Here is a 17,854-nt window from a genome sequence, read left to right on the forward strand (position 1 = left end):
AGATCTATGTTTGGGGTTTCAGTGGATTTGAAGCTTAGGTTAATGTTTGGTGTCTCTGAGTTAGTTATTAGTTGTGAGAAGTTTCCTTGGTGGGATTTGCTCGTCGATCTAAAATCTTCACCACTTGGAAGTCATAGATGGGTTCGGAAAACGAGGTTTAACTTAACCCAGTAAGTCAAGTTCAAGTTTCTTTGTGAAAATTTTGTACATGTCAAAAATGTTTATTTTGGATTCTTGAACTGTTTATCTTAAGATTTATGAAATCTTGTTGATTTCTTGATAGATTTGCATCTTTTACAGATTTTGCTTTTATAAAATCTTAAGAAGTACATATATTTGAGGTTTTTAGACATTTGGATAAACAAATAATAAGTATGGGTTCTTTTGATGATCTGTCTTATAAATATTGATTATTTGGTGATAAATGCATTTTAATGTATTTGGCTTAAAAATGCATATTGTTATGTTATGGGATATTTTGGAAACGTAAATTGTATGACTTTAGTTAGAGGACGATTTTTCCCAACCAATAATGGGTTTTGAGTTAATTATGTCTTTGAAGCATGTATTTGTTAGTCCCGAAGGAGATGACAATGAACATAAAGTAATTGTAGAAGTGGGGGTTGAATACAATTACACAGACTTTTTTCAATTTTTAATTCTTATTGATTTATATCAAGAATTAATATACACAGAAATACAAAAGATTGTTGCGGAAGATAGAAAAGGAAAACCTAACCTAAACAATCTTACAAGGAGAAGAACTTTCAAGAACAACACARAGAGTTCTTGAAAGGAAATGAAGAACACTAAGAATTTCTTCGCACACAGGAGCAAGGGAGTAGAAGAGAATAGCCGATTGCTTTGAGAATGCACTAAGTAATCTTGTAAAAGCCAATTGTGTGCATGGGAGATGCACACTGCCTTCTTATACTACCTTCAGCATTTAATGCATGGGGACACTTGTCACCTGAGGATAAGAAGGCAGGGGTTGACTTGACCATTGTTGATATCTCATTTTCATCGTACACATCGTGCATACAATACTGTTCATGTAGAGACAAACTTTTGCAGAGATATGGTCAGTCTGTAGGAAGATCTCCTTTGGATGGATATGTAGCTTCAAGCAGCTACTCACAAATCCTCGGTCCATGAAGATTTTCAATCTTGGGTCCATGAAGATCTTCAATCTTGGGTCCATGAAGATTTTTCAATCTTTGGTCCATGATCTTCAATCTTGAGTCCACGAAGATTTTCAATCTTCGGTCCATGAAGATCTTCAATCTTGGGTCCATGAAGATTTTTCAATCTTTGGTCCATGATCTTCAATCTTGAGTCCATGAAGATTTTCAATCTTCGGTCTATGAAGATCTTGGTGTGTATATTAGACAGATGATCCACAACACCGGGGTGACCTTCTGTCTTCACATCGGCTAGTCTTCGATTTTGCCAATGGCTTAAGTATGTACCAAGACACCCATATACAAAGAACCAATAACTACTAAGTGTTGTTAAGGTAGATAAACAAATCAATGGGTCATCACCAAATCAATAGGTGACCCAACAATCTCCCCCTATTTGATGATGACACAAACACTTAGAAARAAATAAATACAAGAAACACAAACTCTAAAATTCTTTGAGAAGAAGAACTTATAAATTCTGTGACCCATCTACATATTCTTTTTGGGTTCTTTTCTTTTCCTTTTTTTGATTTTTTCGATTATTTTTTATTTTTATTTTTTATTTTTTTAATAATTTTTTTTTGTTTTTGTTTTTTTGTTTTTTTAACTATAAACATATATACAAAACAAATAACAAATCAGAGATAAAATAAAAAATGAAAATTTTTTTGAAGTAAATACTGAAAAATCAATTGCATCTATACTAGACAATGAATTAAATACTTACAGTGAAGAAGATAGTTCAAGAAGAAGAAGTCACATAAAAAAGCTAGCAGTCATCATCTACTTCCATAACATCTGTATCAGCCATTGCAAGAACATCTCTTTTCTTCAGTTCATCCGATATCAACGTATAAAAGACTCTTCCGGCTTCACCAATTTTGATTATACTTAGTATCACGCGCAATAGCTGAGAATCAGTTATAGGTATCTCAGAAGCTCGGAAAAATCGAAGGCAACTACTCGCGTCCCAAAAGAATATTTCATGCTCAGGAGTGGACATAATAGTTCCTTCCGGATGACAATCATTTGAAGGAAGGATAAGATCAAGATGTGAGACATCAGGGGCCTTACCTTCCTTTGATAATTTCTGAATAAGCGAGTCTTGAATCTTGATGGACTTCAAGGCAGAAGCAGATTTTGAAGAGCCAGCTTTACTTAACATTTGCTTAAGAAAGGAAAGTTGTGGAGGGGAAGGCAGCTTATAATGCATCTTGATCATTTGTATCTTTTTCAGAAGGCGATACAAATGACTCAAGACAAGTTCCTTGTACATACTTCTGCTTTTATTAAGAAACTTGATGATCTCCATCCACTCAGTAAGACCGTAGGCATTGATCCAAGATAGCTTTTCTGTCCTCACTACTCTGTTTTCTCGACCAATAATCAAATAGATCAGATTGGAATCATAGGTCAATTTTTGAGGACCTTTGATTCTGGCACTGACAATTCGAGTAGTAATGTAGCGTCGGAGAATTGAGTCATTAAACCATTTAATTCTTTTCTCTTTGGTTTCTTCAGACTTAGATAGTGGGACCAAAGAGTGAGATATGTTGGCTTCCTTAAATTGCTTTTGAAGAACAGTTGATTTGGCCGCATCCTCAGCAGAAATACCTAGGAGATGAATATCAGTTTCTTAAGGACATGAAGCTGTAAGCACAAGTCTATCGGCTGAAGAGACTTCAGATTGATATCTAGCAATTTTAGTTGCTTTAGCTGCAACAGCTTCTTCATCTGAGGTCATAGGTGTCTTTCCTTCTCTGTGAGTTGGGACTAAGTCCCCAGAAGCAGTGGGAATATCATCTTGAGAAGGTATAGTACCAACATCAACAGATAATGAAGGCATAGAGCACGATTGCTCCCCCTCAACAGGTACTGCAGCTCTATCATCATGATCAAATAGCTCCCCCTCAATAGGAGCATCACAGTCTGACTCAGCTGAGGAAGAAGAGGTAGAAGAGGTAGAAGCTAATTTTCACAGTCGGCGTCCCCGTTTTCACTGATTGTCAGTGAAGGAAGGCTCATAAGTAGCAGCACGGGAAGAGGGAGTAAGGGGAGCACCTGTGGCACGTAGCAGACGTGATATACCGCGATGAAAAGCGCCAAGAAGACCAGAATCGGACTCAACACGGTGACTGACGTCGGCTAACATAACCCTGTCCGCTTCCGTGAACTGACTAGGACCCAAGTCAACAGATATCTTTGTATCTCTGTCTAAGAACAACTTGGATATATGTGTCTATGCATCCACCTTGGAGTGTAGATCTGCTAGAGACTGGAGAATTGCCTGATTTATGGCAGCCTGACTTTCCGATCGAGCACGAAGATCAGCTACAGCTTCAGAGATGCTAGACTGAGAATTTGAGAGAGCAGTCATACGAGCATCAAGAGAATCAACTGTATCTTTAATAGCTGTAAAAGCAATGCCATGATCTTGCAAGGCGGCACTGTGCTGGCGCATCTCAAAAGTAAGGCTGGAGGTAAAACAATCCAATCTCCCAGATAAATCAGTGCTGAGGGAGGCCTGTTGAGAGATGAGCAGCTGACATTGAGATGAGAAACCCCTAAACATGTCCACCACTTCAGTGGGTAAGGCATAGATCACCTCAGGAGGGGATGGAGCTGAGAACTGAAAGCCCGAGGTAGAAGGGGGCCTTGAAGGAGAAACAGCAGCTGGAGTAGGTGAGCAAGCTTTGATTAGGCTTGTTGACCCACTCGGAGAAGAACCACCAACACTCTCAGTAACACCGGTGCCCTGAGAGTCACCGATGGGAGTATCTCTGATGTTGGCATGAGGCTCAACATCTGTGTCAACGATATCGGCTGGAGGCTCGATATCTGTATCAGCAACACTGGCGAGAGGCTCAGTACCTGTATCACCAACACCGGCGAGAGGCTCGGTGTCTGTATCATCGATGCATACGTGAGGCGCGTCGCCGATTACCACTATAGTAGAGGTAGCAGGCTGGTAAGGCTCACCACCTACATCCATAAGAAGATAATGGAGAAAAGGGAAGTCAATATCAGACAGTGCTGATAAATCATCCATCCGTGCAATATCATCAAGATCATCGATCTCGGGTGATAGGTCATGAATATGTGGAGGAGAGGAAAGATCTCGAAAAGGGGAGGTATCTGAGTCATCACCAAGGTCATGTAGAGATGCCAAGGTGGAGTCATGTGGGATCCCCGTATGTACAACAGTGTCCTTTTGAGAGGGCACTGAGGAGCTAGGGGGTGTATACCAGATGTCCTAGGCTTAGTAGGACGAACTTCAACAACCTTGGACTATTGACAGTCCTTGGTTGGAGATGTGTGTTTAGCCCTTTTTGGCTTTTTGGTCTTCTTAGATGAAGAGTCAAAAGTGGATAATCTATAGTGACTCCGCTTTGAGTGAGAGGGGTGAGAGGCAGGGTGAGACTCTGAAGGCACTTTCGAAGGCATAGCCTCAGAAGCAGATGCAGAGGATGGGGGAATAAAACTATTTGCCAGCCGTCTCCAGACAGAGGAGGCAGCCTCTTTTGAGGCAGTAGCTGAAGAAGTAGAAAGGGGAGAGGCCACTGTCATGGAGGAGTATTGGGTGACCGGAGCAATATTAGAAAGGTCCCCAGCTACTGTGGTCATAGAGCACTTTCCCCATACAGGGTGAGAAGAGGTGGCAAAAGAAACCATACATGATGGAAGAGGAAGATCTGTAAACGATGATGCCTTCTTTAAAGTCTGAATGCCAACTTGAGACACTTTGAGGTCATAGAAATTATCAGTATCAGCCGGCATACGTGACCCAAGTTTGTCAGCAATCAGCATGGATATAAATCTAATGAAAGACACAGTAGAGCATTTGGCACTACCCATTTTCTTTACCAACTCCTCAAACAAATAACTAGCAAAGTCAATTTTCCTCTGAAAAATAAGTGCATGAGCTAGCTGGGTAACGCTAGTGGGTGACTGATCCATTCCTCCAGTCTTGGAACTCAAACATTGAATAAGATGAGAAAAGAAAAAGTTCCAAATACCACCCATATTCTTCCTATAAAGAGTGCTTTGTTTTATCAAAGCAGAGTCTTGCACATAGCCCATGGTGGAAGCAACAATATGAAGATTATTAACAGATACTAGTTCATCATAAGACGAGTAAGCAGGAAGATCCAATACTCTTCTTAAATCATCAACAGTAAATGATACATCATTAGCAGATAATACAGTTGCATGCACAGCTTTGGTAGAAGCATCGTATACACAAGTGGCCCAAAAAGCACGTAGTAGAGATTTACTCATCTTTGGAGAATAAGTAAAAGCTTTATAAAGAGGTCACTTACGTAGAAATTCGATGATGATAAAGAAATCCGGATACTTTTCATTGTGATCCAACAATGCCACAAAATTGCATGGAGAAAATGTAACATCATCAGCAGTGAGGGAAACAGATTTCTTAACCTTTGGATTTTTGGAGGGAGTTCCAACTTTAGAAGCCATGGTTGATTATCTTTGAAAACACACAGTAAGCTTGGAGAAGATGAGAGGGTGAAGATGTTTTAGTAAGCTTTGGAGAAGATGAGAGGTTAAAGTAGTTTTAAAAGGTGAGAAGGAAGAAGAGAAATATATATTGGGTGAAAGAGTGTAGCCTAGGAAAAGCAAAAAGGTAAGACTTGACAAGGCAAAGAAGATAGGTGAGATAGGGGTGTGGGTTTGGATTAGGGAACACAAAGTATTAGGTGGATGGGATGTTAGAAGGGGATAGGGGTATTTCGGCCGATTGGGGTTGGCTTGGAGGTTTCGGCTTAGGAAGAGATGGATATAGGATCGGCTTATGGGATTTGGTTTGTGAGGAGTGTGAGAGATAGGGTTTAGGTTTGGTGTGTGAGTGGTGTGAAGCCGATTAGGATCGGTTTGGAGGGGCGGCTTGAAGGGCCAAATGTGGTGATCGGCTTAAGGTAGGAAGGGTGGATCGGTGTTGGGGGGTTCGGTGTGTGTGTTTAGTGAGGGAGAAGAGACCGATTGGTTTGGGGGGAAAGAGGAGGTCGATCGAGAGGAGGGGGCGGCGTGTGTGGATTGTGAGGTTAGGATTGGTTTGTGTAAAAGTGTAGAAGAGAGAAGAACGGCTTGATAGGAAAGTAGGCCGATTGGATGGGGGAAACCGATAGTAGAGAGATAGAGAGAGAATGAGGGATCGGTTTGGTAGAGAGGGAAGCCAATAGGATTTCGGTTTGAGGTGTGATTCGGTGAGTGTGATAGAGGGAGGCCGATTGGTGCGTGTTTAGAAGAGAGGGGAGAGGAATGACCTATTGGAATCGGCTTGTGTGAGGATAAAGAGGGAGAGAGGGATCGGTGTGTGTGTGTGTGTGTCTAGGGTGTGGAGATGGGGATCGGTTTGTTGTGAGGTAAGGATCGGTTTCTAGGAGAGGCCGAAAGGTGTTTGAAGGGGGTTGTTGCAATTGGTGTGTGGAGGTGTGAGTGGGATGGACCGAATGGAGGAGGTCGAATGAGAAATGATTGAATCGGTTTTATGAGAGGAAATCGAAAGGAGATTGGAGAAGGGTTTGGTTTGAGATAGGCCAATCGATAAAGAGAAAGAGGAGATCGGCTTGGGAGGTTCGGCTTATAGGGATCGGTGAGTGGTGGTGTGAGGCTTCGGTTTGAGGGAAAAAACCGATTGGAATCGGTTCGGGGGCACATGGCGCAAGCCGACAAAAGGGGGGATTCGGCTTGGGTAGGTTAGAGAGGATTGGGTTTATGTTCGGCCCAAAGTGAAGAGGTCCGTACACCGATTAACAAAACCAAGGATAGGATAAAATGCACATAAAAAATAAAACTACTGTACACAATATCATAAAATAAAGACTTTTTATCTTTTTCCCTTTTTTTAAGCGATATAAAAGAATTCACATAGAGATTTTTTAAAGAGAAAAATAGAAACTGATTTTCAAGAAAAATTATACGAGTGTAAAACCCATCATTTTCAAAAAAAATCAATATTTTAGAAAAAGAGAAAGCATATTCACACAAATACCAGACTATTTTTGAGCAAAAGACACAACAACATTTTTAGAGAAGACACACAACCCAAATGAATTTGTGAAGACTCAAAAATTATTTGTCAACATTTATCATTCCCAACTCACTGATCAAAAAATTAAACCGAGCTTCATCAAGAGGCTTGGTAAACAAGTCAGCCAGTTGATAGTCTGTAGGGATRAAATGAAGTTCAACATCACCTTTTATCACATGGTCTCTGATGAAGTGATACCGAATATCAATATGCTTTGTACGATAGTGAAGAACTGGATTGTTGGCAATAGCGATGGCACTTGAATTGTCACAGAAAATAGGAATTTATGTGAACAATTGATCGTAATCAGCTAACTGATTTTTCATTCACAAGACTTGTGCACAACAGCTACCTGCAGCAACATACTCAGCTTCAGCTGTTGAGGTGGACACAGAGTGTTGTTTCTTGCTAGTCCAACTGACTAACTTTCCACCCAACAACTGACAACTCCCAGTTGTACTCTTTCTGTCAACTTTGCAACCTGCATAATCAGAATCTGAAAAACCTGTTAGATCAAAACCTGAGTCTTTGGGATACCAAAGACCYAGATTGGGAGTACCCTTCAGGTACTTGAAAATGCGCTTAACGGCTGCCAAGTGAGATTCCTTCGGATTCGCTTGGTATCTTGCACAAAGACATGTGGAGAACATAATATATGGTCGGCTAGCAATAAGATAAAGTAAGGAGCCGATCATTCCCCTATAACTGGTCACATTTATTGATTTGCCATCAGGGTCTGCATTCAGTTTCAAGGGGAGTGCCATAGGGGTTTTCATGGAAGAACACTCATTAAAATCAAATTTCTTTGAAAGATCTTTAACATATTTGCTTTGATTTATAAAGATTCCTTTGTCGGATTGCTTAACTTGCAAACCCAAGAAAAATGTGAGCTCACCCATCATACTCATTTYATATTTACTTTGCATGAGTTTTGAAAACTTTTTACACATAGATTTTTTGTGGCACCGAATATGATATCATCCACGTAAATTTGTACAAGAATAACATTACCTTTATGTTTTCTGATAAAGAGGGTATTGTCAATTTTACCAGGGGAGAAGCCGTTTTCCAAAAGAAAAGTAGAGAGAGTGTCATACCATGCACGAGGAGCCTGTTTGAGACCATACAAAGCTTTGTCTAATTTATAGACATACCCTGGATGTTTAGGATCCTCAAAGCCTGGAGGTTGTTTCACATAGTCTTCTTCAGTAAGTTTCCCATTCAAGATGGCACTTTTGACATCCATCTGAAAAACTTCGAAGTTCTTGAATGTAGCATAGGCAAGGAAGATTCGGATAGCTTCCAACCTTGCTACTGGAGCAATGTCTCATCATAATCAATGCCTTCCTCTTGCCTGTATCCTTGGGCAACGAGTCGGGCTTTGTTTCGAGTCACTATTTTGTTCTCATCCATTTTGTTTCTAAAGATCCACTTTGTGCCAATAATTGTTTTGTTGGTTGGTCGGGGGACCAGTCTCCAAACTTTGTTATGCTCGAACTGTAATAGTTCTTCTTCCATGGCACTGATCCAACTAGGAATCAAGGGCTGCTTCAATTCTTTTAGGCTCGATGAGAGATAGAAAATTGACATACAAACAGATATTACAAGCACCACGACGTGTTTGGACACCTGCTTGTTGATCACCAATAATTTGCTCTATTGGGTGATCTTTGGTCCACTTAGTGGCAGGAGGAAGATGAAGAGGAAGAGAGGTAGAGGCACCGTCAGCATTCGTCAGAGGATTAGAATAGACAACTACTGAGGTTGGGTCACAGATCTCCCTAGTAGAAGAAATAGGAACATCAACACCAGTTGAGGGTTCAACACAGGAAAGAGGTGTCGGATCAGCTGGTTCTTGTTCAGGACACCGATGGGATATTCATGTTGAATGAAAGATCTTCATTCTCATCTTCCTCAACAGGTGGAACATCATCTCCATTAGAGTGTGAAGGTCCACCGACTGGAGTTGAATTCTCAGAAGAGTGAGATTCCAACCACTTGTTTAACTCAAGATCATCACTTTGGAATGATGATGTTGCAGGCACCGATCCAAATTCATCAAATCTGACATTGATAGATTCATCAATGCACTAACGACGCATGTTGTACACCCTGTAGGGTTTAGAGAAAAGAGAGTAACCAACAAAGATTCCTTCATCAGATTTAGGATCAACTTTCCTAACTGATCTCTGTCATTCAGAATATAGCATGCACTACCAAACACATGAAGGAAGCTGATGTTTGGTTTTCTRCCATGRAATACTTCATAAGCAGTCTTRTTGTGTCTTTTCACAACTATAGACCTATTTTGAGTAAARCAAGCTGTATTGACAGCTTCAGCCCAAAAATAGGTCGGAAGACTTGCTTCACTTAGCATTGAACGTGCAGCTTCACATAGTGTACGATTTCTCCTTTCAACAACTCCATTATGCTGTGGAGTCCGAACTGCTGAGAAATTTTGAGAAATACCCTTGTCATCAAAGAAGTTTTCAAGAACACTGTTTTTGAATTCAGTGYCRTTGTCAMTTCGAATTGATCTRACAAGTTGACCATTCAAGACTTCAGTCCGCTTCACAAAGTTGATAATTTCTTCAGCTACATCACTCTTGTGTTGAAGAAAGAAGACCCAAGTATATCTTGAGTACTCATCCACAATAACAAGAGTATAACGTTTTCCACCCAGACTTTGAACACTCACAGGACCACAGAGATCCATGTGGAGCATGTGCAAAKGAGTRGAAATAGAAGAGCACATCTTGGACTTGAAACTTGCTTTGGTTTGCTTGCCTTTTTCACAAGAAGCACATAGCTTCACTTTGACATATGACATCTTCGGAAGTCCAATAACCAGATCTTTACTAGAAAGATTATTGATGGCTTTGAAGTTGAGATGAGACAACCTTTTATGCCATAGCCAATTTTGATCAACAGTAGCTTCGGAGTAGAAACAGATGTTAGCGTCAGAAGAGCTAGAAGAGTCCATGTTGATCACATAGACATTATCCTTTCGGATACCAGTTAATACCTTCTTGCCAGAAGAGTCAAGAATAGTGCACTGGTTTTCTTCAAACTTCACAATGAAGTTGAGATCACATAGTTGACTGATGCTTAACAGATTCTGTTTCAGTCCATCCACATAAGCTACTCGATTGAAGGTAACCGAGTCGTTAGAAAGAACACCATATCCTTTAATAGTACATCTGGCATTATCTCCAAAGGTTACAGCAGGACCAGGTTTAGACACATAGTTGATCAACAGGGACTTGTTTCCAGTCATGTGTCTTGAACATCCACTGTCCAAGTACCATACCTGTCAGTGTCCTAAGCCCTGCAAACACAGACAAATTAGTTTTTAGGTACCCATTTTACAATGGGTCCATTAGGGTTAGGAGTATCTTCTTCTTTCTCTTTTCTTATTGGCTTGGAGATTCTTTCCTTGGGACAGTTCTTGGCCATGTGAAAAGTGTCACCACAGTTATAACATTTTCGATAAATAAACACAAGTTTAAAAGGAATTAAAGGTGTGTGCTTAACTGTGTTAACATGTTTTTTGGATTTTTTTGAGAGAAAAAGAAGCTTTGGAAGGAAAGACAGAGGATGAAGAGGGTTTTGGACCAAGAATCTTTTTTCAGACTTAGGGATAGGTTTCTTAGAAGAGGTAGAAAACTTGGAAGTCTTTTTCAAGGAAACTGGTCTAGGAACAAACTCAGTAATAGAAGGTACTGAGGTACCAGTCTGAGAAGCAACAACTGACTGAGATGAGGTAGCCGAAGGCTTATGTTTCATCTTCAGTTTGGATTTTGGCTTCTTATTTTTGATAGGCTTGTCCACAGACTTGCCTTTCTCAGCAGCAGAGAAACGACGGTTCAAAGGATGTTTCAGATGCTCAGAAGTTTTGAATTTAGATGAGCATGCATCAGGAGATTCCTTAATAGAGAGAGAGTTAAACACACAGTCGACAGGAACATTCTCAGATTCAGAGTTTGGACTTTTACCTTTGACAAAAATTCTGAACTTAAGAGATTTTCCATTATCATTAGATCTTGGAGAAAGAGATCCAACCGAATCAGATAAGTGAGATGGAGAGGAGGAAGAAAGAATGTGAGAAGAAATGCACATAGAGTCATCAGGAGCACACAGATCCATATCATCATAACCTAGGCCAGTCTTTACTTCACTAGGAAGTTGATCATGTAAAATTTTATCTAGGTTCTTGGATGATCTAGCCCATTTTTGAAGAATGGCTTTTTCTTTCTACAGCTTTTCAAAGACCTTAGTTTTTTCTTTGTTAAGAACATTGTTTATTAACTTTTGTTCTTTCAGATCATTTTTCAACTTATCAAAGTCTTGCAGTTGATTCATGCATTTATGTAACTGACTAGTTAGACTTTTGATTTCAAGGTCAGCTTTCTTCTTAGCAGATCTAACATTGTAAAGATCAATAGATAAAGAATCATAAGCTTGAACCTTTTCAGATTCAGAGAGAGAGGAAAAGTTGTTTACCTTCTTTGGTTTGACCAGATCTTTGTCATCCTTGGAGGTAGAAGGTAGATCAGCAGCAGCAGTAGAGGATCCCTTGACAGAGTCTTCTATCTCCTGGATTTTGGCCATAAGACACAGATGTGACATGTCCTCATCACTGGAGGAAGAAGTTGGCTCATCAATCCAGTCATGAGTCTCAGCAATGAGACCCTTACCTTTTCTCTGAAGGCTCTGGTTCTTTGCCTTTTCTCTCTTGTACTTTGCCTTGTACTTATTGTGAGAGGATCAGCTAGACGGATGAGAAGGATGATGTTTAGAGATCCGTTTGCTTTTGCACTCAGCAGCAAAGTGACGTTTCTTGCCACAGTGAAGCACTCCTCATTGCACAGATCAAGAGGAGCTGACTTAGATTGATCTAAGGTTCTTCGGTCGGTGACCTTAGATTTGGGAGAGAAGTTAGAAGAGCCCTTTTTGGCATAACTTTTGAAGTTGGTAGCCATCATGGCCATGTTGTCAGCTAAGTCATTAACTAAGGGTTCATCACCCTCATCATCAACATCATCAGCATGGCTTTCAGCAAGTTCTTCTTTTTTTACAGCATCTTCTATAGTGTCAGATAGATAAGTGATACGAGGTTCACTTACTGGCTTCCTCGTATCATTGCAGAGAAGGGCAACAGGAGAAGAAGTTCTAGGATCCTTTAATAATGCCTTTTTCAGAAGCTTAGTTTGCTCATAGTTATGAAGAGTTCCATAAAGAGCAGTAAGAGGCATATTTTCAAGATCTTTACTTGTCTTGATACAAGTACAGATGTTTTCCCAGAAGTCTGATAAACAGTCCATGAACTTGCACAAGACTTCTTCATTTTCATAAACTTTGCCATGAAACTTCAGATCATTGAGGAGGCTGTTAAACCTGTTGTAGTACTCAGTGAGAGATTCACTTTTCCCATGCACAAAGAGCTCATATTGCCTAACGAGGCCAATCTTCTTGCTTTTCTTTACTTCGATGGTTCCTTCATACATAACACATAAAGTGTTCCACATGTCCTTGGCACTAGAGAGGTTTACCAGGGAGTGGAAGACATCATTAAGAAGAGAGAGGGCAATGATAGCCCTTACCTTGGTGTCCAAGGAAACTTTTCTTTTGTCATCTTCATTATACTGAGAAGGATCTTTGATGATGAACCTTCCAGTAGAATCAGATTTCTCTTCATCATCATCAGAATCATTTGAAGAGTTACCTTCGTCTTTGTTCTTTCCATGACGAAGCCATACTTTAGGAACAATGGGTCCATACTTTAGGAACAATGGGTCCATCCTTGAGGATAGAGAGATATTGACTATCAACACCCTCAAGGTTGAGTGTCATGCGACTTTTCCACATAGAGAAATTGTTCGTGTTAAACTTGGGAGACTTGGCAATAGTGCCTTTGTCTTGGTAAGAAGAAGGAGTAGAGTTGGAAGAAGAAGAGGCCATTGCAGATCTAGTTTATGAGATTAAGTTAACCGCTTTGATACCACCTGTTAGTCCCGAAGGAGATGTCAATAAACAGAAAGTAATTGTAGAAGGGGGGTTGAATACAATTACACAGACTTTTTTCAACTTTTTAATTCTTATTGATTTATATCAAGAATTAATACACACAGAAATACAAAAGATTGTTGCGGAAGATAGGAAAGGAAAACCTAACCTAAACAATCTTACAAGAAGAGAAATTTCAAAAACAACACAAAGAGTTCTTGAAAGGAAATGAAGAACACTAAGAATTTCTTCGCACACAGGAGCAAGGGAGTAGAAGAGAATAACCGATTGCTTTAAGAATGCACTAAGTAATCTTGCAAAAGCCAGTTGTGTGCATGGGAGATGCACACTGCCTTTTTATACTACCTTCAGCATTTAATGCATGGGGACACTTGTCACATGAGGATAAGAAGGCAGGGGTTGACTTGACCATTGTTGATATCTCATTTTCATCGTACACAGCGTGCATACAATATTGTTCATGCAGAGACAAACTTTTGCAGAGATATGGTCAGTCTGTAGGAAGATCTCCTTTGGATGGATATGTAGCTTCAAGCAGCTACTCACAAATCCTCGGTCCATGAAGATCTTCAATCTTGGGTCCATGAAGATTTTTCAATCTTCGGTCCATGATCTTCAATCTTGAGTCCATGAAGATTTTCAATCTTCGATCTATGAAGATCTTCCTTCGATCGACTTGTAGCATCAAAATATTTTCAATATTCATTTAAGCTACTTCAGAGTCTTGGTGTGTATATTAGACAGTTGATCCACAACACCGTATCGGTGACCTTCTGTCTTCACATCGGCTAGTCTTCGATTTTGCCAATGGCTTAAGTATGTACCAAGACACCCATATACAAAGAACCAATAACTACTAAGTGTTGCTAAGGTAGAGTAACAGATCAGTGGGTCATCACCAAATCAATAGGTGACCCAACAATATTTGCATAAAACACTAGTTATATACATCTTATTGCTTATGGTGACTTTTTATTGGATAGTTAATTGTGTTGCTGAGCTACTTTATCAGTTTTGACTCAAATGAGTCTTGGGGGACGTTTGTCAGACTTAATTTTGTTATATCGAGCTTTTGAAATTATATGTAATCATAGCATATTTATTTGAAAAAGTACATGCTTTAAGTGCGTTAGGTCATTCAATTGGGATCATGTATTGTAGCTAGAAACTCGGATTAGTAGAGGACTCAATATACAGATCGTGTGTGGCTAAACTTGATAACCATGTGATCCGTAACAGAGGACTCAAACTATAAACCTGGGTAATTGAACTTGATGACCGTGTAGTTCGCAGTGGCTGTCATTTCTAGCGAAGGAGTATGTCTAGGATCGGCGAAGGACTCGAGCTATAGACTATGGGTGGTTGAACTTGATGACCGTGCAATCCATATTGGAACTTTTTGACATAGAAGGTGGCTTACTTTTGCGTTCACCGCATTTGATGTATAAGGGTCTCTTCCGTCACCAAAAGGTGTTGTTTTCGGATAGTATTTTATCCATGTTTTCAGTGTTGTTTTGAGTATGAAGTGTTTTCCATGATTTATGGTTTTGAACACTAAACCTTATCCATGTTTTGAGTATTTTTGGATAATAGTGTTTTTATCAATGTTTACAATATCTGGACATTAAACTTTATTTATGTATTGGAGTGAATATTGGGTTTTGAATTCATTTTGAACGAGTGTTTTGATTTAGAGTTTTCAATCATAGAAATAGTGGGTTTTGAAAAAATGTTGCTTTTACGATAAAGACATTTCATTTGAGAGTATTAGTGATACACATATTCAAATACTTGGTAAGCGTAGAACCATAAAAACACAAAAGAATACTCCATAAATTTCAAATTTTCTTTTTAGAAAAGGGGCTCAATCAGGCTTTTCAGATCGGGTTTCAACTGAGCCCTAAAATTACTTGACATGATTGGGTTTTTCGGCCAGGCTCAGGCTTACTAGGACCGAGCTTGTGCCTAATAGAACAGTAGAGCCTGACTCGAAGCTCATGCCTAATCAGACCTCATGCCTATGCTCGGGTTCACGAGAATCGGGCTCATGCTTAATATGACCAGGCTTAGTCCGGACTTTGGGAGGAGACTCCTTTGTGCATCTCTAGTTGGAGCAAAGATAGGGTGCATCGAGCAAAATGCAATACTACAGGGGGAGTTTGTGTCAAATTTTAAAAATCATGAAGTCAGAGGCTAGTTTCGTCATTTAAGAAAAACATAGAGTGGACTTGGCCTAAAATAGCTTGCAATCCTTTCTCTATCGCGACTTGGTAGCTGCTAAATGGAGGACGGACTTTCCAATTCTACCCCCAGTGACCGGATCAAGTTAAACGTCGGCGGCAAGCTCTTCGAGACCACCGTCTCCACCCTCCAGTCCGGCGGTCCAGACTCACTACTCGCCGCCCTCTCCAACCGCCAGATCCAATCTTCAAATCCGGTCTTCATTGATCGGGATCCGGAGATATTTTCCGTCCTGCTATCCCTCCTCCGTACCAATCGCCTTCCGTCCACCTCCCGCCGGTTCACCGATCAAGAACTCTCCGATGAAGCCTCCTACTATGGAATCGAATCGCAGCTCAAGTCTGCCATGCTTCCTAATCCACTTTCCGGCATCGATGCTTCTGTCGTCGCCACAATCCGACCTGCCTCCGACGGTGTCGTTTCCGCCTTCACCACCATCGACGACGGATCGGTATGGATAGCGCACGGCGGTCAGATCTCTGTTTACGATTGGAACTTAACGCACGCAGGTACTGTACGAACTCACCTAGACTATATCACTTCAATTAGGCAAGTTACGCCTTCTGCGATGGCGGCAATAGCGTGCGATGTCTCCTCCGGTGTCCATTTCTACAACTTTGCTAACGGGCGTCGAGTCGGCTCTGTCGAGTGGACTGACCCTACCGATCCGAGAATCTACAAGGCTCGAGTCACTACGATTACTGACTCGCCGGAATCAGTTTTTGCTGCCTTCGATTCATACCACAAGGAAAACTGTGTACTTGCAATCGACAAATCAACACTCCAGGTGACATCGGAAATCGGTCGACAATCTGGAAAATCTTCGAAATCAATCGTTCCTGGAAACCTGACATACGTGAAGGATCTCGGCCTTCTCGCTGCCAACGCCGTAACATCCGGAGCTTTCGGTTTTTCCGGTTACATCCGGTTTTGGGATCCCCGATCCGCTCGTGTGGTTTGGGAGACCAATGAGCCAGGTTCGGGACGAAGCAGTAGGTTTGGAGACTCCTTCGCTGATGTTAGCATCGATGTGAATGAGTTGACCATGTGCAAGATATGTTCAAAATCAGGCGACCTAGCCATGGCTGATCTGCGCAAACTGGGTGATGATCCATGGGTTTATTTGAGGGATACAAATCCAAGTTTGAGAAACACCAGTGGAGGTATTAGCAATAGTGTAGTCCATTGTTACAAGAAGCAAGTGTTTGTTGGGAGAGATGGTGGACTAGAAGTGTGGTCTAGAGTGGCACAAAATGGTGTACATAACATGGAGATTGGTGAAGAATCATTCAGAAGGAACTATATGGATAAATTGGAGGATTCAGAGAGAGGGATAATCAAGAAAATTGAAGGGGCTGGTGAAAGGCTTTTCGTTAGCAGGGAAGAAGCCGAAGGTCTTGAGGTATGGCAAAGCTCTGTGTTTTCTGGTGCAGTTTTAGTTTTATGACACTCCAAATGGAAGAAAGGAACCTGGGGCATGAAGATTGTGTAATTGTGTTGGTATACAGAAGAAGCAAGGTGCAAAGATTTCATTTTGAGGTAGGCATCTAACTAGCATTGATGGTATATCGTCTAGTGTCTTCATATAGCCACTTTCTACATGTTTGCTTTTATACTTTGTGTTCTTGTTGCTATTCTTGTAGCAATGTATTAGTAGTTTTAGAATTCAATATGTGAGATTGTTTACAAGATAGGAACCCTAGTGAACATGCGGCTGTTAATACTCTTAATGTTAGAGGAAACACGAATTATACTAGCGTGTTGATTTGTGTGGCTGGGCTGTAAGACAGACAATAATGTTACTTGTGACTTTGTGAATAATGAATAGGAAGTTCTTTAGCTTGAGTCACCAGAGCCCCATTTGTAGATTTTATCAGGAATAAGTTGTGCACTTCGACCTTCCACATAAACCCACGTAGATTAAAGAACCATTAAGCGTTAGGTTTGCCCTATTGGTTCTTTGTTGCTTGACCATTGTTAGTGAATCAAGATCCCAAAAGTAGTTCTGTGATGAAACTAGTCATGGGCCTCTGTTTTTTGAATTTGTGATCATGAGGAAATTTTGAAACTAGAAGCTCAATAGTTGAGATGGGTATATGTTATGAACAAACAAAAAAAAATTGTGATTAGGTTTGTTTAGATCTTCTTTTGAGCTTGTATCAATATGTCAAATAAGTGCAGTATTGGATCACAGTGATATGATTAATAACCAATTTTGACAATCAAACAACCGTGGATCAAAATATTGAAGAGGAACTAGGAAAAACGTTTAGACACTTTTCTCACAGATAATTTTGAAGAGGTCTATGTATATCTCACGTCAAACCATACTTTCGAGTGGGGTACACCGCTT

The 17,854-nt window shown here is 40.4% G+C and overlaps 1 protein-coding gene across 1 annotated transcript; it reads left to right on the plus strand.

Moving 5' to 3' along the window:
* Nucleotides 1-15,540: 15,540 nt before the first annotated feature.
* On the plus strand, nucleotides 15,541-17,319 carry LOC112518226 (BTB/POZ domain-containing protein At3g09030). Its single transcript, XM_025125845.1, has one exon. The coding sequence runs from the start codon at nucleotides 15,542-15,544 to the stop codon at nucleotides 16,946-16,948; it is 1,407 nt and encodes a 468-aa protein (XP_024981613.1). The 5' UTR covers nucleotide 15,541; the 3' UTR covers nucleotides 16,949-17,319.
* Nucleotides 17,320-17,854: the final 535 nt, after the last annotated feature.

Source organism: Cynara cardunculus, assembly GCF_001531365.2.
Source record: "Cynara cardunculus var. scolymus isolate 2C chromosome LG 9, CcrdV1, whole genome shotgun sequence".
Classification (NCBI taxonomy): Eukaryota; Viridiplantae; Streptophyta; class Magnoliopsida; order Asterales; family Asteraceae; genus Cynara; species Cynara cardunculus.

What these genes read in the sequence shown, in the direction of transcription:
- LOC112518226 (XM_025125845.1), top strand. Translation starts at nt 15,542, where the DNA reads ATGGAGGACGGACTTTCCAATTCTACCCCCAGTGACCGGATCAAGTTA.